The sequence below is a fragment of the Pseudophryne corroboree genome, chromosome 1 (genome assembly GCF_028390025.1).
Source record: "Pseudophryne corroboree isolate aPseCor3 chromosome 1, aPseCor3.hap2, whole genome shotgun sequence".
Taxonomy (NCBI): Eukaryota; Metazoa; Chordata; class Amphibia; order Anura; family Myobatrachidae; genus Pseudophryne; species Pseudophryne corroboree.
In genome coordinates, this window is record NC_086444.1 from 519,238,318 (window position 1) to 519,261,895 (window position 23,578).

A 23,578-nucleotide genomic window follows, 5' to 3' on the forward strand; every position below is an offset into this window, starting at 1 on the left:
TATTCACCAAGGTAATGGCGGAAATGATGGTGCTCCTGCGGAAGCAAGGTGTCACTATTATCACGTACTTGGACGATCTCCTCATAAAAACGAGATCAAGAGAGCAGTGGCTGAACAGCGTATCACTTACTCTGGAAGTGTAACGGCAACACGGCTGGATTCTGTATATTACAAAGTCGCAGTTGGTTCCTACAGCTCATCTGCCTCTCCTAGGCATGATCCTAGACACAGACCAGAAAAGGGTTTATCGCCCGATAGAGAGAGCTCAGGAGCTCGTGACACTGGTCAGGAATCTATTAACACCAAAACAGGTGTCAGTGCATCACTACACTCGAGTCCTGGGAAGGATGGTGGCATCATATGAGGCCATTCCATTCGGCAGGTTCCATGAGAGGACCTTCTAACGGGACTTATTGGACAAGTGGTCCGGATCACATCTTTAGATGCATCGGTTAATCACCCTATCCCCCTGGGCCAGGGTGTCTCTCCTGTGGTGGCTGCAGAGTGCTCACCTTCTCGAAGGTCGCAGATTCAGCATTCAGGACTGGGTCCTGGTGACCACGGATGCAAGCCTCCGAGGGTGGGGGGCAGTCACATAGGGAAGAAATTTTCAAGGGCTGTGGTCAAGTCAGGAGACTTGCCTTCACATCAATATCCTGAAATTAAGGGCCATATACAACGCCCTACGTCAAGCGGAGACCCTGCTTCGCAACCAATCGGTGCTGATTCAATCAGACAACATCACCGCAGTGGCTCATGTAAACCGCCAAGGCGGCACAAGGAGCAGGGTGGCGATGGTGGAAGCCACCAGAATTCTTCGATGGGCGGAGAATCTCGTACGAGCACTGTCAGCAGTGTTTATTCCGGGAGTGGACAACTGGGAAGCAGACTTCCTCAGCAGACACGACCTCCACCCGGGAGAGTGGGGACTTCATCAAGAAGTCTTCGCGCAGATGGTAGGTCGGTGGGAACTCCCACAGGTGGACATGATGGCATCCCGCCTCAACAAAGTATTGCGCCAGGTCAAGAGACCCTCAGGCGATAGCTGTAGACGCACTGGTGACACCGTGGATGTTCCAGTCGGTTTATGTGTTTCCTCCTCTTTTTCTCATACCCAAGGTGATGAGAATCATAGGAAAAGGAGGAGTGAGAACAATACTCATTGTTCCGGATTGGCCAAGAAGGACTTGGTATCCAGATCTGCAAGAAATGCTCACAGAGGACCCATAGCCTCTGACTCTCGGATAGGACTTGTTGCAGCAGGGGCCCTGTCTGTTCCAAGACTTACCTCGGCTGCGTTTGACGGCATGGTGGTTGAACGCCGGATCCTAGCAGAAAAAGGCATTCCGGATGAGGTTATTCCTACGCTGATAAAGGCTAGGAAGGACGTGACGGCTCAACATTATCACCGTATATGGCGAAAATATGTTGCTTGGTGTGAGGCCAGGAATGCCCCTACGGAGGAATTCCAGCTGGGCCGTTTCCTTCACTTCCTACAGTCGGGAGTGACATTGGGCCTGAAATTGGGTTCCATTTGGGTCCAGGTTTCGGCCCTATCCATTTTCTTTCAAAAAGAACTGACTTCTCTTCCTGAAGTCCAGATGTTGTTTTGGGAGTGCTGCATATTCAGCCCCCTTTTGTGCCACCAGTGGCACCTTGGGATCTCAACGTGGTGTTGGGTTTCCTGAAATCCCACTGGTTCGAGCCACTTAAGACCGTGGAGCTAAAGTATCTCACGTGGAAAGTGGTCGTGCTATTGGCCTTAGCTTCGGCTAGGCGTGTGTCAGAATTGGCGGCTTTGTCATGTAAAGCCCCTATCTGGTTTTCCATATGGACAGGGCAGAATTACGAACTCGTCCGCAATTTCTGCCGAAGGTGGTGTCATCTTTTCATTTGAACCAACCTATTGTGGTGCCTGCGGCTACTCGTGACTTGGAGGATTCCAAGTTGCTTGATGCAGTCAGGGCTTTGAAGATTTATGTAGCCAGAACGGCTGGAGTCAGGAAAACTGACTCGCTGTTTGTCCTGTATGCATCCAACAAGCTGGGTGCTCCTGCTTCAAAGCAAACTATTGCTCGCTGGATCTGTAACATGATTCAGCAGGCTCATTCTGCGGCCGGATTGCCGCATCCAAAATCAGTAAAAGCCCATTCCACAAGGAAAGTGGGCTCTTCTTGGGCGGCTGCCCGAGGGGTCTCGGCATTACAGCTTTGCAGAGCTGCTACTTGGTCGGGTTCAAACACCTTTACAAAATTCTACAAGTTTGATACCCTGGCTGAGGAGGACCTTGTGTTTTCCCATTCGGTGCTGCAGAGTCATTCGCACTCTCCCGCCCGTTTGGGAGCTTTGGTATAATCCCCATGGTCCTTACGGAGTCCCGAGCATCCACTAGGACGTTAGAGAAAATAAGATTTTACTCACCGGTAAATCTATTTCTTGTAGTCCGTAGTGGATGCTGGGCGCCCGTCCCAAGTGCGGACTTTCTGCAATACGTGTATATAGTTATTGCTTAATAAAGGGTTATGTTATGTTGGCATCCGTTGTTTGATGCTCTGTTGTTGTTCATACTGTTAACTGGGTATGTTATCACAAGTTATACGGTGTGATTGGTGTGGCTGGTATGAGTCTTACCCTGGATTCCAAAATCCTTTCCTTGTAATGTCAGCTCTTCCGGGCACAGTTTCCTTAACTGAGGTCTGGAGGAGGGGCATAGAGGGAGGAGCCAGTGCACACCAGTAGTACTAAATCTTTCTTTAGAGTGCCCAGTCTCCTGCGGAGCCCGTCTATTCCCCCCCATGGTCCTTACGGAGTCCCCAGCATCCACTACTGACTACGAGAAATAGATTTACCGGTGAGTAAAATCTTTTATTTTTTACACTGCAAATTAGATTGCAGATTGAACACACCACACCCAAATCTAACTCTGCACATGTTATATCTGCCTCCCCTGCAGTGCACATGGTTTTGCCCAATTGCTAACAGAATTCCTGCTGCGATCAACTTGGAATTACCCCTGTTATGCGGAGGATGTATATCTTCATTTGCCAGTGCAAGACCTAGCTAATTTGAGCTATACAGTTTGTCTAGTATAAGTGCAGTAAGATTATGTTTCTGTATATAGCTATTTATTTCCCGTTACATAATATCCCCTGTAAATGCATTTTATACTATTAAAGATAAGCTGTTGTCCTTCAAACACTGTGTATTCACACCTATAAAATAAGTATTGTCAATACATACGTCATACAAAATATGATTTTTTTTTTATTGCAGGAATCATTTGCTGAACATCTGGGATATGCTAATGGAATCATCAACGGGTAAATCGTTTCAATATTTGCATCTGATGCTAAAGTTACATACTTTATTCTAAAAAATTTCTGTGTTGCCAGTTTTTTTTTTTTTTTTTATTAAGATGAGAAAAAAATAACAGGATTGTCTTCTGTACTGTTATAGTACTGGATTATGCATACTGATCGTGTCCATTAAATTAGATATTTACTCTGTATATACGATTGGATCTTCTAAAGAACCCTGCACATTAGTTTCTTTTCTTGATTTGTTTTAGAATATTACATTTCTAAGGTACTTACTAGCCAGAATCTTTTCTGATATCACTTGTACAAGCTAGTGTCGTAGGACAAGTACCAGACACATGATTTCATAAAATGTACAAGATAGTCTGTTTGCTTCTAAATGCTCTCATAACAATTGTTTTATTTTGCTAGGCTGATCTGTTTTTGCTTTTTGTAGTTACTATGCTAATATGGTCATATTTAAACCAGTTCTTTGCTTCTCCCAGACCTGATTTGTATAGGGCCTCCGGAAAGTTTGAATTACTTGATCGTATCCTACCAAAGTTACGAGCCACAAATCACCGTGTCCTGCTCTTCTGTCAGATGACATCACTCATGACTATCATGGAAGACTACTTTGCTTTCCGGGGTTTCCTCTACCTGCGTCTTGATGGTTTGTCCTTACTTACTATAATTAGAGTGAAAAGAGTCTTGTTTGGTAGTGTAATATATTTTAAATGTTTATCTATACTTCAGTTAGTTACTATTAAAAGTGAATTCTTAAACAGAATCTGGTACAGATTGAGTATCCCATATCCAAAATGCTTGGGACCAGAAGTATTTTGGATATCGGATTTTTCCGTATTTTGGAATAATTGCATATCATAATGAGATATCATGGTGATGGGTACCCAAGTCTAAGCACAGAATGCACTTTAATTACTTTGTGTATTAGGCAAAGTTTGTGTACATTGAGCAATCCGAAAACAAAGGTTTCACTATCTCATTCTCACTCAAAAAAATTCTGTATTTCGGAATATTTGGATATGGGATACTCAACCTGCATCTCCACATCTAATATATTTTAATGCCCTGAATGTGTGCATTACTAATTTTTCAAAGGCAATATATTCATACAGGGCACTCCTTAAATTAACTGAAAATTTGGAAGTATAGAAAATACAAGGATTGCAACATATTTTTAAAAAAGCTACACAGTAGTAAAACCAAAAGAAGAATCTTTTTACATTGACAAACACACGTGACCGTTTTCCCTCAATGACAGCATTGAAGGTATTCGAAATTGCATGCACCCCACACTACCAAAAGAAGTGCTTGCTGTATTATGTTTACGAGGTGGGTGGGGATTCAATTGATTTCCGGTGGATGCAGATGAGTGCGAGTTCCGCAGGCAAGATAGAACAAGAAACTGTGTTCCTGGGCAAATCATGTTGTAATGCGAGGCATACAAATACATACATTTTTATGTGTGCACTGTAAATATTGTCTGCATTTGTATGTTGGCCACAAATGCTAGACAACTTTGTTTACACTGCAATTTAGATTTCAGCTTGGATACACCCTTCCCAAATCTAAATCTCTCTGTACATCTGCCCCACCTGCAGCTTTTACCAAGGTGCACAGTAAAGGTGGGCACACACTAGTCGACGTGCTCTTTGAGCGACTTTGCCTAATGTTTCCCTCTCAGTCCAGGGTGGTCTGCAGCCGGGCATACACACTGAGCGATATGACGTTCATATTGTCTAGCGACGTCACGCAGCGGCCGGCCATGCAGGGAGCTCTTGGACACCAGTCCAAATTGACATCGAGGGTCATTAATGCATCGCCGGTCGGTGGCGGCATACACACTTGGCGAGAAAGTGAGTGACTGTGCTGTTCCACAGTAACCCATTCTATAAAATCCATTCTGGATTGCTTACCGATTTACACAACAAAATATACATCTACCAGAATTAGTTAGAGAATAAGTAAACCAAATTTGCTTACGTGCACAAGCCCCAACTGTACTGAACGTGCATGTCCACTATCCAGTGTTACATGGTGTAAGGTTCTGCAAGTTACTACAAGTGCAGTCAATTTAATTTTTACATGCTGTAGTTCAGTTACCAGACAATTGTAAAACAGACACATAGGGGGAGATTCAAATGTTTGAAAAATCAGTTGGGAGTCTGTTTTTTCCTATCTAATAGACAGGAAAAAAAACAGACACCCAACCAACTTTTCAAACATTAGAATCTCCCCCAAAGTGTCTTAGCAACTGGAGTCCCTCTGGGGATGACTCTTGTTGACAGTATGTCGATACCAATAAGTATTTTAATCGCTGTGAAAAACCAGAGGTACTATTCACTTTTTTGTTTTATTCCCTTCCTATTTAACCAAATAAGCAAATATATAATAAATGCTGCTAACATGGACTTTGCTGTATTCTAAGGTACAACCAAGTCAGAAGACCGTGCTGCATTGCTGAAAAAGTTTAATGAAGAAGGATCAAAATACTTTATCTTCTTGCTGAGCACCAGGGCTGGAGGATTAGGCTTGAACCTCCAAGCTGCAGACACAGTTGTCATTTTTGACAGTGATTGGAATCCTCATCAGGTGCCTTTTTTATTGTTATTAAAATCTTTATGTTCCCAAATTGCATCCTATTTATTGATAAAAATAGCTTGATACTAATAAGTTGGTTAAATAAATCAACAATCATAATATTGTGTGATGCATTGTTCCTTATAAACCTTTTATTTGCTGAGAAACTATGGGTGTCTCCAGTGTGACGTAAATAAAGTTACATCTAGCAGCAAGCTGTAATGTGTGCAGACTTTTGCAGGTACTTCCAACCTGTTATAGCACTGTATACTCATTTCTTTTGAAGAAAACAGGCATAGTATAGTGTTCCTTTATACCCTCGGCTAGCCAAAATGTATAATGTAATTGATGTTACACAGAAGAGGAAATTTCATTGAATGGTATTCTATATTTTAATATACCTTTAATCAAAGAATACCTATTTTAAGAACATGCAAATATAATTGTATCATTGCTTTTGTTATGATAGCACTTATACAGTATACATATACAGCTGTGTACTCTGTCATCATTGCTGCAGTCACGTTAGACAGCCCTTCTAGTCAAAGCTAGTTGTGAGCGCGTTTACGAGCGCTGGGCGTCTTTTTGTGCATTTTTTTCAAAAAAAATGTGTCTTATTAGCATCGTGATGTGAAAAGAGAGACATTTTCGGTAAAAATAAAATGACCAACGTTAGCAGAGTTACACAGAAACTGGCAGCTCACTTGCACCAAGCCCCTCGTAGTGCATGGTGTGTTGAGGCTAGATGTATCAGGACACATCTGTATGTGCAGCCTCTCACTTCCCCAACTGGATGTGAAGCATTCTTTATTGTTGTAAAACGAGTGCGCTGTTGTGCTCTGCAGTGTAAAATCACTTTTCTCTGACGTCCTAGTGGATGCTGGGAACTCCGAAAGGACCATGGGGAATAGCGGCTCCGCAGGAGACTGGGCACAACTAAAGAAAGCTTTTAGGTCACCTGGTGTGCACTGGCTCCTCCCACTATGACCCTCCTCCAAGCCTCAGTTAGATTTTGTGCTCGGCCGAGGTTGGATGCACACTAGGGGCTCTCCTGAGCTTCTAAAAATAAAGTATATAATTAGGTTTTTTATTTTACAGTGAGACCTGCTGGCAACAGGCTCACTGCAGCGAGGGACTAAGGGGAGAAGAAGCGAACCTACCTGCTTGCAGCTAGCTTGGGCTTCTTAGGCTACTGGACACCATTAGCTCCAGAGGGATCGACCGCATGGAACTGGCCTTGGTGTTCGGTCCCGGAGCCGCGCCGCCGTCCCCCTTACAGAGCCAGAAGCAAGAAGAGGTCCGGAAAATCGGCGGCAGAAGACATCAGTCTTCACCAAGGTAGCGCACAGCACTGCAGCTGTGCGCCATTGCTCCTCATACACACTTCACACTCCGGTCACTGAGGGTGCAGGGCGCTAGGGGGGGGCGCCCTGAGCAGCAATAAAAACTCCTTGGCTGGCAAAAATACCACAATATATAGCCCCAGAGGCTATATATGTGATAATTACCCCTGCCAGAATCCATAAAAAAGTGGGAGAAAAGTCAGCGAAAAAGGGGCGGAGCTATCTCCTTCAGCACACTGGCGCCATTTCTCCCTCACAGCTCCGCTGGAAGGAAGCTCCCTGGCTCTCCCCTGCAGTCTACACTACAGAAAAGGGTAAAAAAGAGAGGGGGGGCACTAAATTTAGGCGCAGTATATATAACAGCAGCTATAGGGGACATAATTCAGTTAGTCCCTGCATTATATAGCGCTCTGGTGTGTGCTGGCATACTCTCACTCTGTCTCCCCAAAGGGCTTTTGTGGGTCCTGTCCTCTTAGAGCATTCCCTGTGTGTGTGCGGTGTGTCGGTACGGCTGTGTCGACATGTTTGATGAGGATAATGATGTGGAGGCGGAGCAGATGCCTATAGAAGGGATGTCACCCCCTGCGGGGCAGACACCTGAGTGGATGGACTTATGGAAGGAATTGCGTGCACGTGTCGACTCCTTACACAAAAAATTTGACGACATGCCAAATGCGGGACAGCCGGCTTCTCAGCTCGTGCCTGTCCAGGCGTCTCAAAGGCCATCGGGGGCTCTAAAATGCCCGCTACCTCAGATGGCAGACGCGGATGTCGACACGGATACTGACACCAGTGTCGACGACGATGAGTCTAGTCTAATGTCCACTAAGGCCATTCGTTGCATGATTGAAGCAATGAAAGAGGTGTTACAAATTTCTGATATAAACCCAGGTACCACTAAAAAGGGTATTATGTTTGGGGAGAAAAAACTACCCGTAGTTTTTCCCCCATCAGAAGAATTAAATAAAGTGTGTGAAGAAGCGTGGGCTTTCCCTGATAAAAGATTGGTAATCTCTAAGAAGTTACTAATGGCGTTCCCTTTCCCGCCAGAGGATAGGTCACGTTGGGAGACACCCCCTAGGGTGGATAAAGCGCTCACACGTTTGTCTAAAAAGGTGGCACTACCGTCTCCGGATACGGCCGCCCTCAAGGAACCTGCTGATAGAAAGCAGGAGGCGATCCTGAAGTCTGTATATACACACTCAGGCATTATACTTAGACCAGCTATTGCGTCAGCATGGATGTGCAGTGCTGCCGCTGCGTGGTCAGATTCCCTGTCAGAAAATATTGACACCCTAGACAGGGACACTATTCTGCTAACCATAGAGCATATAAAAGACTCAGTCTTATACATGAGAGATGCACAGAGGGAGATCTGCCGGCTGGCATCTAAAATAAGTGCATTGTCCATTTCTGCTAGGAGAGGCTTATGGACTCGCCAGTGGACAGGGGATGCAGATTCAAAAAGGCACATGGAAGTTTTGCCTTATAAGGGTGAGGAGTTATTTGGGGATGGTCTCTCGGACATAGTTTCCACAGCAACTGCTGGGAAGTCAGCATTTTTACCCCATGTTCCCTCACAGCCTAAAAAGGCGCCGTTTTATCAGGTACAGTCCTTTCGGACTCAGAAAAACAGGCGTGGAAAAGGCGGGTCCTTTCTGTCCAGAGGCAGAGGTAGGGGAAAAAGGCTGCAACAAACAGCAGGTTCCCAGGAGCAAAAGTCCTCCCCCGCTTCTTCCAAGTCCGCCGCATGACGGTGGGGCTCCACAGGCGGAGCCAGGTACGGTGGGGGGCCGCCTCAAAAATTTTAGCGATCAGTGGGCTCGCTCACAGGTGGATCCCTGGATCCTGCAAATAGTATCTCAAGGGTACAAACTGGAATTCGAGGCGTCTCCACCCCACCGGTTCCTAAAATCTGCCTTGCCGATTACTCCTTCAGACAGGGAGGCTGTGCTAGCGGCAATTCACAAGCTGTATTCCCAGCAGGTGATAATCAAGGTGCCCCTACTTCAACAAGGACGGGGTTACTATTCCACACTGTTTGTGGTACCGAAACCGGACGGTTCGGTGAGACCCATTTTAAATTTGAAATCCTTGAACACATACATAAAAAAATTCAAGTTCAAGATGGAATCGCTCAGGGCGGTTATTGCAAGCCTGGACGAGGGGGATTACATGGTATCCCTGGACATCAAGGATGCTTACCTGCATGTCCCCATTTACTATCCTCACCAGGAGTACCTCAGATTTGTGGTACAGGATTGCCATTACCAATTCCAGACGCTGCCGTTTGGACTCTCCACGGCACCGAGGGTGTTTACCAAGGTAATGGCGGAAATGATGATACTCCTTCGAAGAAAGGGAGTTTTAATTATCCCGTACTTGGACGATCTCCTAAGAAAGGCGAGGTCCAAGGAGCAGTTGTTGGTGGGAGTAGCACTATCTCAGGAGGTGCTACACTAGCACGGTTGGATTCTGAATATTCCAAAATCACAGCTGGTTCCGACGACACGTCTACTGTTCCTGGGTATGATTCTGGATACAGTCCAGAAAAAAAGTGTTTCTCCCGGAGGAGAAAGCCAAGGAGCTGTCATCTCTAGTCAGAGACCTCCTGAAACCAAAACAGGTATCGGTGCATCACTGCACGCGGGTCCTGGGAAAGATGGTGGCTTCTTACGAAGCAATTCCTTTCGGCAGGTTCCATGCCAGAATCTTTCAGTGGGACCTGTTGGACCAATGGTCCGGATCGCATCTTCAGATGCATCGCCTAATAAGCCTGTCTCCAAGAACCAGGGTGTCTCTGCTGTGGTGGCTGCAGAGTGCTCATCTTCTAGAGGGCCGCAGATTCGGCATACAGGACTGGGTCCTGGTGACCACGGATGCCAGCCTTCGAGGCTGGGGGGCAGTCACACAGGGAAGAAACTTCCAAGGACTATGGTCGAGTCAGGAGACTTCCCTACACATAAATATTCTGGAACTAAGGGCCATTTACAATGCCCTAAGTCAGGCAAAATCCCTGCTTCTACACCAGCCGGTACTGATCCAGTCAGACAACATCACGGCAGTCGCCCATGTAAATCGACAGGGCGGCACAAGAAGCAGGATGGCAATGGCAGAAGCCACAAGGATTCTCCGATGGGCGGAAAATCATGTACTAGCACTGCCAGCAGTGTTCATTCCGGGAGTGGACAACTGGGAAGCAGACTTTCTCAGCAGGCACGACCTCCACCCGGGAGAGTGGGGACTTCATCCAGAAGTCTTCACGCTGATTGTAAATCGATGGGAACAGCCACAGGTGGACATGATGGCGTCCCGCCTAAACAAAAAACTAGAGAGATATTGCGCCAGGTCAAGGGACCCTCAGGCGATAGCTGTGGACGCTCTAGTGACACCGTGGGTGTACCAGTCAGTTTATGTGTTCCCTCCTCTGCCTCTCATACCAAGGGTACTGAGAATAATAAGAAAACGAGGAGTAAGAACAATACTCGTGGTTCCGGATTGGCCAAGACTAGCGTGGTACCCGGAACTTCAAGAGATGATCTCAGAGGACCCATGGCCTCTGCCGCTCAGACAGGACCTGCTGCAGCAGGGGCCCTGTCTGTTCCAAGACTTACCGCGGCTGCGTTTGACGGCATGGCGGTTGAACGCCGGATCCTGAAGGAAAAGGGCATTCCGGAGGAAGTCATTCCTACGCTGATTAAAGCCAGGAAAGATGTAACTGCAAAGCATTATCACCGCATATGGCGGAAATATGTTGCTTGGTGTGAGGCCAAAAAGGCCCCAACAGAGGAATTTCAACTAGGTCGATTTCTGCATTTCCTACAAGCAGGAGTGACTATGGGCCTGAAATTAGGCTCCATTAAGGTACAGATCTCGGCTCTGTCGATTTTCTTCCAGAAAGAACTAGCTTCACTACCTGAAGTTCAGACGTTTGTGAAAGGAGTGCTGCATATTCAGCCCCCGTTTGTGCCTCCAGTGGCACCTTGGGATCTCAACGTGGTGTTGAGTTTCTTAAAATCACATTGGTTTGAGCCACTTAAAACCGTGGATCTAAAATATCTCACGTGGAAAGTGGTCATGTTATTGGCCTTGGCTTCAGCCAGGCGTGTGTCAGAATTGGCAGCTTTGTCATGTAAAAGCCCTTATCTGATTTTCCATATGGATAGGGCGGAATTGAGGACTCGTCCCCAGTTTCTCCCTAAGGTGGTATCAGCTTTTCACTTGAACCAACCTATTGTGGTGCCTGCGGCTACTAGGGACTTGGAGGATTCCAAGTTACTGGACGTAGTCAGGGCCTTGAAAATTTATGTTTCCAGGACGGCTAGAGTCAGGAAAACTGACTCGCTATTTATCCTGTATGCACCCAACAAACTGGGTGCTCCTGCTTCTAAGCAGACTATTGCTCGCTGGATTTGTAGCACAATTCAGCTGGCGCATTCTGCGGCTGGACTGCCGCATCCTAAATCAGTAAAAGCCCATTCCACAAGGAAGGTTGGCTCATCTTGGGCGGCTGCCCGAGGGGTCTCGGCTTTACAATTTTGCCGAGCTGCTACTTGGTCAGGGGCAAACACGTTTGCAAAATTCTACAAATTTGATACCCTGGCTGAGGAGGACCTGGAGTTCTCTCATTCGGTGCTGCAGAGTCATCCGCACTCTCCCGCCCGTTTGGGAGCTTTGGTATAATCCCCATGGTCCTTTCGGAGTTCCCAGCATCCACTAGGACGTCAGAGAAAATAAGATTTTACTCACCGGTAAATCTATTTCTCGTAGTCCGTAGTGGATGCTGGGCGCCCATCCCAAGTGCGGATTGTCTGCAATACTTGTACATAGTTATTGTTAACTAAAGGGTTATTGTTGAGCCATCTGTTGAGAGGCTCAGTTGTTTTCATACTGTTAAACTGGGTATAGTATCACGAGTTATGCGGTGTGATTGGTGTGGCTGGTAGGAGCCTTACCCGGGATTCAAAATCCTTCCTTATTATGTCAGCTCGTCCGGGCACAGTGTCCTAACTGAGGCTTGGAGGAGGGTCATAGTGGGAGGAGCCAGTGCACACCAGGTGACCTAAAAGCTTTCTTTAGTTGTGCCCAGTCTCCTGCGGAGCCGCTATTCCCCATGGTCCTTTCGGAGTTCCCAGCATCCACTACGGACTACGAGAAATAGATTTACCGGTGAGTAAAATCTTATTTTCAAACACCGTTGTAGCTGTTTTAGGGGTTTTGCTTAAATGGGTGTTTATTCATCACTTGCAGCCAGTCAAGTGTAGACATCATTATCATCAGTGTTACACTTACACCATGGTCAGTGCACCCGCAGCCCGCACACAGACACTCAATTACTTGCATTGAAATGTAAGTATTTTTACTCTGTTGTGCACCATAAGGTTAAGGAAGGTGCAAATGTGCTATCATCAGATATTAAGGGGATTCGGTACAGGATCCTGGCAATCAGGATGCTGACGGTCATTATACAGAGACTAGCTTCCCATCTGCCTAAATTCCAGACTGATGTGCTCAACTAAGCTAACCCCGACCATCCCCCTCCGATGCATTACCATAATCTTACCCCTCACACACACATACATACATACATACATACATACATATATATACACACACACACACAGCCTAACCCTTGCCTTGCACCCTAACCCGCCCTGGCATTCGTATGTTCGAGATTCCTATGTCGACATTCTGAAAGGTGTTGGGATTCTGATGCCGGTCTTCCGATACCTGGGATCCCGACTGTCTGAATGGCCACTATATCCCTATTAAAACCTGGGATCCCGACTGTCTGAATGGCCACTATATCCCTATTAAGGGTGGCCAGTCTTCTCCAGGTTAGACTGATAAATAAAATTATAAAATTACTTGCCATGGCTTTCCGCACATTTGGTCTATTTGTACTAGGATGTTTAATTTCCCTGCATGTGTACAATTAGTTATGATAGATTCTGTAACTTTAATTGAGAATGCATAGGAATAATATAAATGACAGATGTGTCCTCATACATCCAGCCTCAATACGACATACAGCACAAGATGCCTGGTGTGATGGAGACGCCAGGTCACATGCAACTCTGCTAACTCCGGGTGTCTTTTTTGCCGGAAATGTGTCTTAGTTGCAACACAACGACTAGGATGCATGAGGAGACTGTGATTCATTTTACATACATGTATGACACTTTTATGTCTGGTTGTGACTGAATCAGTATACAGAGCAAACAGAACTTGTACTGGGAAAAAAGCTGCTACATTGTAGCACTTTGTGTACAGATTCAGAGACTCCTAGTCGCATATTCAGCAAAACAGACGCCCGACGCTAGAAGATGCTTATGCCACCTGGAATGCCAAGAGAGGCTGTTTGGCTTGACTGCAGCAAAGATGAATTAGATAACATCTGTATGTCTTGTCAATAATGTTGTTATGGCAAGAAGACATCACAGCACACCATACATCATACTATGCCTAAATGCTTTAGACACCTCATTTGCTAAAATGCACGGGTGTGGTGTTGAAAGTCGACAGTAACTAGGTCGACAATGTCTAGGTCGACCACTATTGGTCGACAGTAACTAGGTCGACATGGTGTATTGGTCGACAGGGTCTTTAGGTCGACATGTCAAAAGGTCGACATGAGTTTTTAATGTTATTTTGGTGTTGTTTTCTTCGTAGAGTGACCGGGAACCCCAATTAGTGCACCGCGTCCCCTCGCATGGCTCGCTTCGCTCGCCATGCTTCGGGCATGGTGCCTTCACTTCGCTCGGCACAGATTACCGTTCCAATCGTAGTCCACGTGGATCGTTAAGTATGAAAAGGTTCAAAAAAAGAAAAAAAATTGTGAAAAACTCATGTCGACTTTCAATCCGGATCCCAAAATGCACTTTTATTCTAAAAATGCATTAAACCTAAACTATAGTTTTAGTTTACATTCCATGTTAAATGAATTTTGGGCAAAAAATGTATAATGAGATAACTTGTGTTTGTATGAATTTCTGTAGATTAGTTTATCTAAGAGCATTTTAATTTCATGTGCAGGACTTGCAAGCGCAAGACAGAGCACACAGGATTGGACAACAGAACGAGGTGCGCGTGTTACGTCTGTGTACTGTGAATAGTGTGGAAGAGAAGATCCTTGCAGCTGCCAAATACAAGCTGAATGTTGATCAAAAAGTTATTCAGGCCGGCATGTTTGATCAGAAATCTTCAAGCCATGAACGCAGGGCGTTTCTACAGGCTATTCTGGAACATGAAGAGCAGAATGAGGTACTTCTTTTTTTTTTATTTCTACAAAAGCTTTCACAAAGTAGTTAGAAAAGCAAACCTTCAATTCATTTTAATGTAGAGTAAAGCCTTATTTAAAAAGGATAGCTAGAAGAGAAAACTGAATAAATAACACGCCAAGACCTCATTGCTATCCAGAATGACACACCTGTGTGCTGTCCATTTAGACTTCAAAGACAACCTATATTGCGTTATTTGTGTAGGAATCAAAGGCGACATGGCATAAAGATCTGTTCTTCCCATGGCAGTTTTGCTGTGTTCTATTTATAATCTACTAGAATACAGGGAGAGAAAGCACTTGATTGGACGTACCCTAATTTGGTATTTACTTAGATTTTTGGTTTGATTTATTTTATTTGCTAGAACCTTAAAGCCAAGATTTATCAAACCTTGGAGAGTGATAAATTGCATGGTGATAAAGTACCAGCCAATCAGTTCCTAACTGTCATGTTACAGGCTGTTTGAAAAATGACAGGAGCTGATTGGTTGGTACTTTATCACCGTGCTATTTATCCCTCTCCAAATCTTCATAAATCTGGGCCTTAGTGCTTATTGTTCAAAGCAGTATTGTACAAAGCAGTCTGCCCTGAAATCTGTTTGCTGTACCTATTTGAACCAGTTTCCTATTCCTGATAATGATTTTTGCTACTTCTACAGTCTCCCTTGATTGCCAGGAGCAACTGTATGCCAGTCAGACTTAAGCTGGGTACACACTGGCTGATATATCGGGCATTCAGTTGAAAGGCTGATATATTGTGGATGTGTACCACCAATATGTCTGTGAACGACGTAGTTCACAGACATACTGTATCATTTTGGCTGTGCAGCACAGCCGATTGCTGATATATCTGCAGATATATTGGTGCATCGTGATGTGTGTATGGGTGGTCAGCCAACCGCCCGTATCCTTGCTGCAGAGGCCGCCGGTGACTGACATAACAACTGGGCGGGCCCATGTAAATGACTGCTCCGTCGCCCTAGTATTCACCCAGCATATGACAAAGATGACTCTCAAGCCTCAGATCACATCCTGTTGCTGGTTGGTAGCAGAAACCATGACATGTTGAATGTCAGTGGTTGTGATATGGAGTCTGTTTTAATCATCACCTTTTCTGGCACTAAAAAGAAAAATAACAGAAAGAAAAGAAGCCACAGAGGTTTTTAACCAGACTGAGACTTGTTTTTTACATGCAGTTTTCTGAAATAAACTTCAGTCACCGTGCAGTGGCTTCCAAATGGCTTAATATACATACTTTAAACATACTAATTGAATATTCCCTGCCTTTGATTGTCAACTATTGTGACTCATGCTTGTTGTGGGTTTATATGTTTACCTTAAAAACACAAAGGTGTGTATCACTCAAATGCTGCCAAAATAATAGTGCAAAAATACTGTTGCTATTGAGATATGCAAATTGCCTATTTTTCTCTTACGTCCTAGAGGATGCTGGGGACTCCGTAAGGACCATGGGGTATAGACGGGCTCCGCAGGAGACATGGGCACTATAAAGAACTTTAGAATGGGTGTGCACTGGCTCCTCCCTCTTTGCCCCTCCTCCAGACCTCAGTTAGAGAACTGTGCCCAGAGGAGACTGGGTGCATTACAGGGAGCTCTCCTGAGTTTCTCTGAAAAAAGAATTTTGTTTTTTATTTTCAGGGAGCACTGCTGGCAACAGGCTCCCTGCATCGTGGGACTGAGGAGAGAGAAGCAGACCTACTTAACTGATAGGCTCTGCTTCTTAGGCTACTGGACACCATTAGCTCCAGAGGGAGTCGGAACGCAGGTCTCCCCTCGCCGTTCGTCCCAGAGCCGCGCCGCCGTCCTCCTCACAGAGCCGGAAGACAGAAGCCGGGTGAGTATAAGAAGAAAGACTTCAAAGGCAGCAGAAGACTTCAGATCTTCCCCGAGGTAAGCGCGCAGCAGTAACGCTGCGCGCCATTGCTCCCACACACAACACACACTGCAGGCACTGATGGGTGCAGGGCGCAGGGATGGGCACCCTGGGCAGCAATATAAACCTCTAGGACTGGCAAATACATATATATATAGGCTGCGGAGGCAGTAGATATAAAAATCCCCCGCCAGTATTACAAAATTGAGCGGGACCGAAGCCCACCGCTGGAGGGGGCGGAGCTTGATTCCACAGCACTAACCAGCACCATTTTCTCTACAGAGCACCGCAGAGAAGCTGGCTCCCCGGACTCTCCCCTGCTGAACACGGTGACACAGGGCAGAAAATAGGGGGGGCGGCATTTGTAAGGCGCAGTGAGTGTATTATACAGATAATTATATATAAAAGCGCTATATTATCTGGGAATTTGTTTCCAGTGCGAGTTGGCGCTGGGTGTGTGCTGGCATACTCTCTCTCTGTCTCTCCAAAGGGCCTTATTGAGGAACTGTCTCCATACAAATATATCCCTGTGTGTGTGGGGGTGTCGGTACGAGTGTGTCGACATGTCTGAAGCGGAAGGCTCATCTAAGGAGGAGGTGGAGCAGATGATTGTGGTGTCTCCGTCGGCAACGCCGACACCTGATTGGTTGGACATGTGGAATGTTTTAAATGCAAATGTGACCTTATTACATAAGAGGATGGACAAAGCAGAGTCCAGGGAAAAAGCAGGGAGTCAATCCATGGCTTTGACTGTGTCACAGGGCCCTTCAGGGTCTCAAAAACGTTCTCTATTCCAAATAGCAGACACTGATACCGACACGGATTCTGACTCCAGTGTCGACTACGATGATGCAAGGTTACACCCAAGGGTGGCCAAGAGTATTCATTATATGATTATTGCAATAAAAGATGTTTTGCATATCACAGATGACCCCTCTGTCCCTGACACGAGGGTGCGCATGTATAAGGAAAAGAATATATTCTGGTTATAATAATTTTAATGGTATATGGTGCACCTGCACCCTTTTGTTCCTATATTGTAGTATTACAGTACTTAGTCCCAGCAAGGTAGCACATCCCATTATAATAAGCTAGGGTGTACAGTCCAGGCCCCGTTTCCATATAGTCTATATTATGTGTGTATACACACCTGAGGGATTGGGACAGCCCTCATCTCTGGATTAGCACCCCTCCCACTGCCTCTCAGGCTTGTAAACAGGGAACCGGCACATTCTGACTGCACAAAAGACATAGGTATGATCCTTTTAATTATATACAAAGTCAGTTTGGGGGTGAGCTTTTGGGGTGTGGGGCTCCCTATATTGCTCTGGCTGGGCCACCTTGGGGCATCACCACCTTACATTTACTTTTAACACTTATATCACATTGTATTTGTTTTATATTTATGTAGCTTTTTCACTTATTTTTTACACTTATAATACTGCTCAGCTAAACTTCACATTCTAACACTCTGATACTTTACTGCTGTCCTCTTCTTTTTTTTTTACATTCAGCAGCCTCTTTCATTTGCTTAACACTGATCTATCACTCCTATCCTTTTTTCTGTGTGATGCCCTGGGGTGGTTTGGCTGGGGTGGTCTGGGGGTGCTCTGCGTCCCGGAGGTGAACCCCTATAGTGTTAGGGACCTGTCCGATGAGGTCACCGTGAAGCAGGTGGGCAGGCTCATATACTGGCCAATATATGCCATGAACCTCAAATATTATATTATGGTTATAATAATTTTAATGGTGTATGGTGCACCTGCACCCTTTTGTTCCTATGTTGTAGTATTACAGTACTTAGTCCCAGCAAGGTAGCACATCCCATTATAATAAGCTAGGGTGTGCAGTCCAGACCCCGTTTCCATATAGTCTATAAGGAAAAGAAACCTGAGGTAACCTTTACCCCATCTCATGAGCTGAACGAGTTATTTGAAAAAGCTTGGGAAACTCCAGACAAAAAACTGCAGATTCCCAAGAGGATTCTTATGGCGTATCTTTTCCCTGCACAGGACAGGGTACGGTGGGAATCCTCGCCCAGGGTGGACAAGGCTTTAACGCGCTTGTCCAAGAAGGTGGCGCTACCGTCTCCAGACACGGCGGCCCTCAAGGATCCTGCTGATCGCAGACAGGAAACTACCTTAAAATCTATTTATACGCATACGGGTGCTTTACTCAGACCGGCAATAGCATCGGCATGGGTATGTAGCGCAGTTGCAGCTTGGACAGATACCTTGTCAGCTGACATTTATACCCTATATAGGGATACCATTTTATTGACCTTAGGTCACATTAAAGACGCAGTCTAATATATGAGAGACGCTCAAAGAGACGTTGGGCTGCTAGGTTCGAGAGCCAACGCCATGGCGATTTCTGCTAGGCGAGCCCTGTGGACCCGCCAATGGACGGGTGATGCCGACTCAAAGAGGCATATGGAGGTTTTACCTTACAAGGGTGAAGTTTTATTTGGGAAAGGTCTCGCGGACCTGGTTTCCACAGCTACCGCGGGTTTATCTACTTTTTTGCCTTTTGTTCCCCCACAGCAAAAGAAAACTCCACAATATCAGATGCAGTCCTTTCGGTCGCATAAGTCCAGAAGAGGTCGGGGCTCATCCTTACTCGCCAGAGGTAAGGGTAGAGGGAAAAGAACGCCTGCTTCGGCTAGTTCCTAGGAACAGAATTCCTCCCCGGCTTCTACTAAATCCACCGCATGACGCTGGGGCTCCACTGAGGGGAGTCCGCACCGGTGGGGGCACGTCTTCGACTCTTCAGCCAGGTCTGGGTTCTGTCAGACGTGGATCCTTGGGCGATGGAAATTGTATCCCAAGGCTACAAACTGGAATTCGAAGAGGTGCCCCCTCGCCGATTTTTCAAGTCGGCCTTGCCAGCTTCTTCCCCAGAGAGGGCAGTAGTGTTAGCTGCAATTCAAAAGCTGTGTCAACAGCAAGTGATTATCAAGGTTCCCCTCGTCCAACAGGGGAAAGGGTACTATTCAACCCTGTTCGTGGTCCCGAAGCCGGATGGCTCGGTCAGACCCATTTTAAATCTAAAATCCCTAAACCTGTACTTGAAAAAGTTCAAATTCAAGATGGAATCGCTCCGGGCAGTGATCTCCAGTCTGGAAGGGGGGGGATTTTATGATGTCACTAGACATACAGGATGCATACCTTCATGTCCCCATATATCCTCCTCATCAGGAGTACCTGAGATTCGCTGTACTGGACTGTCATTACCAGTTTCAGACGTTGCCGTTTGGGCTTTCCACGGCCCCGAGGATTTTCACCAAGGTGATGGCGGAGATGATGGTGCTTCTGCGCAGGCAGGGAGTCACAATTATCCCGTACTTGGATGATCTCCTGATAAAAGCGAGATCGAGAGATAAATTGCTGAAAAGCGTGTCGCTCTACCTGAGAGTGCTACAACAGCACGGTTGGATTCTAGATCTGCCAAAGTCACAATTGATTCCAACGACTCGACTATCATTCCTAGGCATGATTCTGGACACGGAACAGAAGAGGGTTTTTCTCCCAATGGAAAAAGCCCAGGACGTCCAGAACATGGTCAGAGACCTGCTAAAACCGAAAAGAGTGTCTATTCATCCATGCACTCGAGTTCTGGGGAAAATGGTGGCAGCCTATGAGGCCATCCCCTTCGGCAGGTTTCATGCGAGGACATTTCAGTGGGACCTTCTGGACAAGTGGTCCGGGTCCCATCTACAAATACATCAGAAGATAAACCTGTCCCCCAGGGCCAGGGTGTCTCTCCTGTGGTGGCTGCAGAGTGTTCTCCTTCTAGAGGGTCGCAGATTCGGCATTCAAGACTGGGTTCTGATAACCACGGACGCGAGCCTCCAAGGATGGAGAGCAGTCAGACAAGGAAGAAATTTTCTGGGACTATGGTCAAGCCAGGAGGCTTGTCTACACATCAACGTGCTGGAATTGAGGGCCATATACAACGGCCTACAACTAGCGGAGAATCTTCTTCGCGACCTACCGGTTCTGGTTCAATCAGACAACGTCACAGCAGTGGCTCATGTAAACCCGCTAAGGCGGGACAAGGAGCAGAGTGACAATGGCGGAAGCCAACAGGATTCTTCGCTGGGTGGAAAATCACGTAAGCGCTCTGTCAGCAGTCTTCATTCCGGGAGTGGACAACTGGGAAGCAGACTTCCTCAGCAGGCACGATCTCCATCCAGGAGAGTGGGGACTTCATCAAGAAGTTTTTGCAGAGATAACAAGTCTTTGGGGAATTCCTCAAATAGACATGATGGCGTCACGCCTCAACAAGAAGCTTCGGAGGTATTGTGCCAGGTCAAGGGACCCTCAGGCAGTAGCGGTAGACGCACTGGTGACACCATGGGTGTTTCAGTCGGTCTATGTTTTCCCTCCTCTTCCTCTCATCTCAAAAATATTGAGAATCATAAGACGAAAAAGAGTACAGACAATCCTCATTGTTCTAGATTGGCCTCGAAGGGCCTGGTACTCAGATCTTCAGGAAATGCTCACAGAAGATCTGTGGCCTCTTCCTCTCAGGGAGGACCTGTTACAGCAGGGGCCCTGCGTGTTCCAAGACTTACCGCGGTTACGTTTGACGGCATGGCAGTTGAACACCGAATCCTAGCTGGGAAAGGTATTCCGGAAGAAGTCATCCCTACGCTGATAAAGGCTAGGAAGGAGGTGACGGCGAAACATTATCACTGTATGTGGAGGAAGTATGTTTCTTGGTGTGAAGCCAAGAATGCTCCTACGGAGGATTTCCATCTGGGACGTTTTCTCCACTTTCTACAGACAGGAGTGGATATGGGCCTGAAGTTAGGCTCCATTAAGGTACAGATTTCGGCCCTATCTATATTCTTTCAGAAGGAATTGGCTTCTCTCCCAGAAGTCCAGACTTTTGTAAAGGGAGTGCTGCACATCCAGCCTCCTTTTGTGCCCCCGGTGGCACCATGGGACCTTAACGTGGTATTACGGTTCCTAAAATCTCACTGGTTTGAACCGCTTCAGACGGTTGAATTAAAATTTCTCACTTGGAAGGTGGTCATGTTGTTGGCCTTGGCATCTGCGAGGCGGGTGTCCGAATTGGCGGCCTTGTCTCACAAGAGCCCCTATCTGATTTTCCATGTGGATAGAGCGGAGTTGAGGACTCGTCCTCAATTTTTGCCCAAGGTGGTTTCATCATTTCATATGAACCAACCCTATTGTGGTGCCTGTGGCTACGGGTGACTTGGAAGACTCCAAGTCCCTGGATGTAGTCAGGGCCTTAAAAATCTATGTAGCCAGGACGGCTCGGGTTGGGAAAACAGAAGCGTTGTTTGTCCTGTATGCAGCCAACAACGTTGGCGCTCCTGCTTCGAAGCAGACTATTGCTCGCTGGATCTGTAACACGATTCAGCAGGCTCATTCTACGGCATGATTGCCGTTACCAAATTCGGTAAAGAACCATTCCACTAGGAAGGTGGGCTCTTCTTGGGCGGCTGCCCGAGGCGTCTCGGCAGTACAGTTGTGCCGAGCAGCTACTTGGTCGGGTTCAAACACTTTTGCAAAATTCTACAAGTTTGATATCCTGGCTGATGAGGACCTTGCGTTTGCTCAGTCGGTGCTGCAGAGTCGTCCGCACTCTCCCGCCCGGTCTTGAGCTTTGGTATAAACCCCATGGTCCTTACGGAGTCCCCAGCATCCTCTAAGACGTAAGAGAAAATAAGATTTTAAACCTACCGGTAAATCTTTTTCTCCTAGTCCGTAGAGGATGCTGGGCGCCCGTACTAGTACGGACTACTTTCTGCAAGGCTTGTATATAGTTATTGCTTACATAAGGGTTATGTTACAGTTGAAATCAGTCTTTGCCTGATACTGTTTGTTGCATACTGTTACCTGGTTACGTACATTCCATGGTATACGGTGTGGGCTGGTATGAATCTTGCCCTTGGATTACCAAAATCCTTTCCTCGTACTGTCCGTCTCCTCTGGGCACAGTTCTCTAACTGAGGTCTGCAGGAGGGGCATAGAGGGAGGAGCCAGTGCACACCCATTCTAAAGTTCTTTATAGTGCCCATGTCTCCTGCGGAGCCCGTCTCTATCCCATGGTACTTACGGAGTCCCCAGCATCCTCTACGGCCTAGGAGAAAAAGATTTACCGGTAGGTTTAAAATCTTATTTTAATATGGCAATCAGGTAATATATGGGATATTTATCATCCCTAGGATAAAAAATATGGTACATTCTCTGTAATGTTCTGCATATCTGTATAGTACAGTATGTATCTGTGGTACAGATAAAAAGAAAGTTCCTGACCAAATAGCACTCACAAATGAAGTGAATGTTTGTGCTGGCTATTTGGTTAGGAACTTTCTTTTTTTCTGTACCATGTGTATTTGGGGTGTTAAGTGACGCCCCTTTGTTCTTGCCCTCATTGCTGCTCCACAGTTTGCACAGTGGTGTGTTATCATTATATCCTTCTATAGTAAATAACAGTATTGAAACATAATGGATATATGAACACCGTTCACAATGGAAAGGTTCTCCAAAACTATAATGTCTAGGTTGGGAAATGCTTTGAAAAGGATGTTTCAGTAGTGTAGCCTCACTCCTAAGATGGTTCCGCATCATATAGAAGCACTCCTTATATAGGACCCGATTCAGTAAGGATTGCAAACTCTGCTAAGTAGCAGAATTTGCAATCCTTGTGGCCGCCCAGCATGCTGACCGCCGCCACCCCTCCTCCCCCCCCAACCATGCAGAAATTGGGATCACACCGCAATTTCTGCTTGATCGCAAAAAGTAGGGTTGCCTCCTGCGCCCAGCCGCCCTCTTTGTTATCGCGGCCATCTTTGTGATTACTAAAATAAGTAACATTGGGGTCTATTTACTAAGCCTTGGATGGAGATAAAGCACCAGCCAATCAGCTCCTAACTTCCATGTCCCAGGCTGTTTGAAAAATGACAGTTAGGAGCTGATTGGCTGGTACTTTATTTTCATCTACTTTATCTCCATCCAAGGCTTAGTAAATAGACCCCTTAGTCAGTTAAGTGGAAGTGGATTGCTGTCTGTTTGTTTTAGGTTATGTAATCATGGGCAGTTAGTTTGTTTCCCCCACACAACCTTCACCTAAATTGGGGACTTTAAAATAATGAAATAATGGTCACAGTGTGTCTGAGATCACTAGG

The 23,578-nt window shown here is 46.1% G+C and overlaps 1 protein-coding gene across 6 annotated transcripts in view; it reads left to right on the top strand.

Moving 5' to 3' along the window:
- SMARCA2 (SWI/SNF related, matrix associated, actin dependent regulator of chromatin, subfamily a, member 2) overlaps nucleotides 1-23,578 on the top strand; it is a 631,684-nt gene that overhangs the window by 347,431 nt on the left and 260,675 nt on the right. For all 6 annotated transcript variants that reach the window (XM_063913944.1, XM_063913943.1, XM_063913946.1 and 3 more), the window contains 4 exons: nucleotides 3,274-3,320; nucleotides 3,803-3,969; nucleotides 5,749-5,912; nucleotides 14,279-14,506. In XM_063913944.1, coding sequence (XP_063770014.1) covers nucleotides 3,274-3,320; nucleotides 3,803-3,969; nucleotides 5,749-5,912; nucleotides 14,279-14,506 — 606 coding nt within the window. The remainder of the gene's footprint in view (nucleotides 1-3,273; nucleotides 3,321-3,802; nucleotides 3,970-5,748; nucleotides 5,913-14,278; nucleotides 14,507-23,578) is intronic.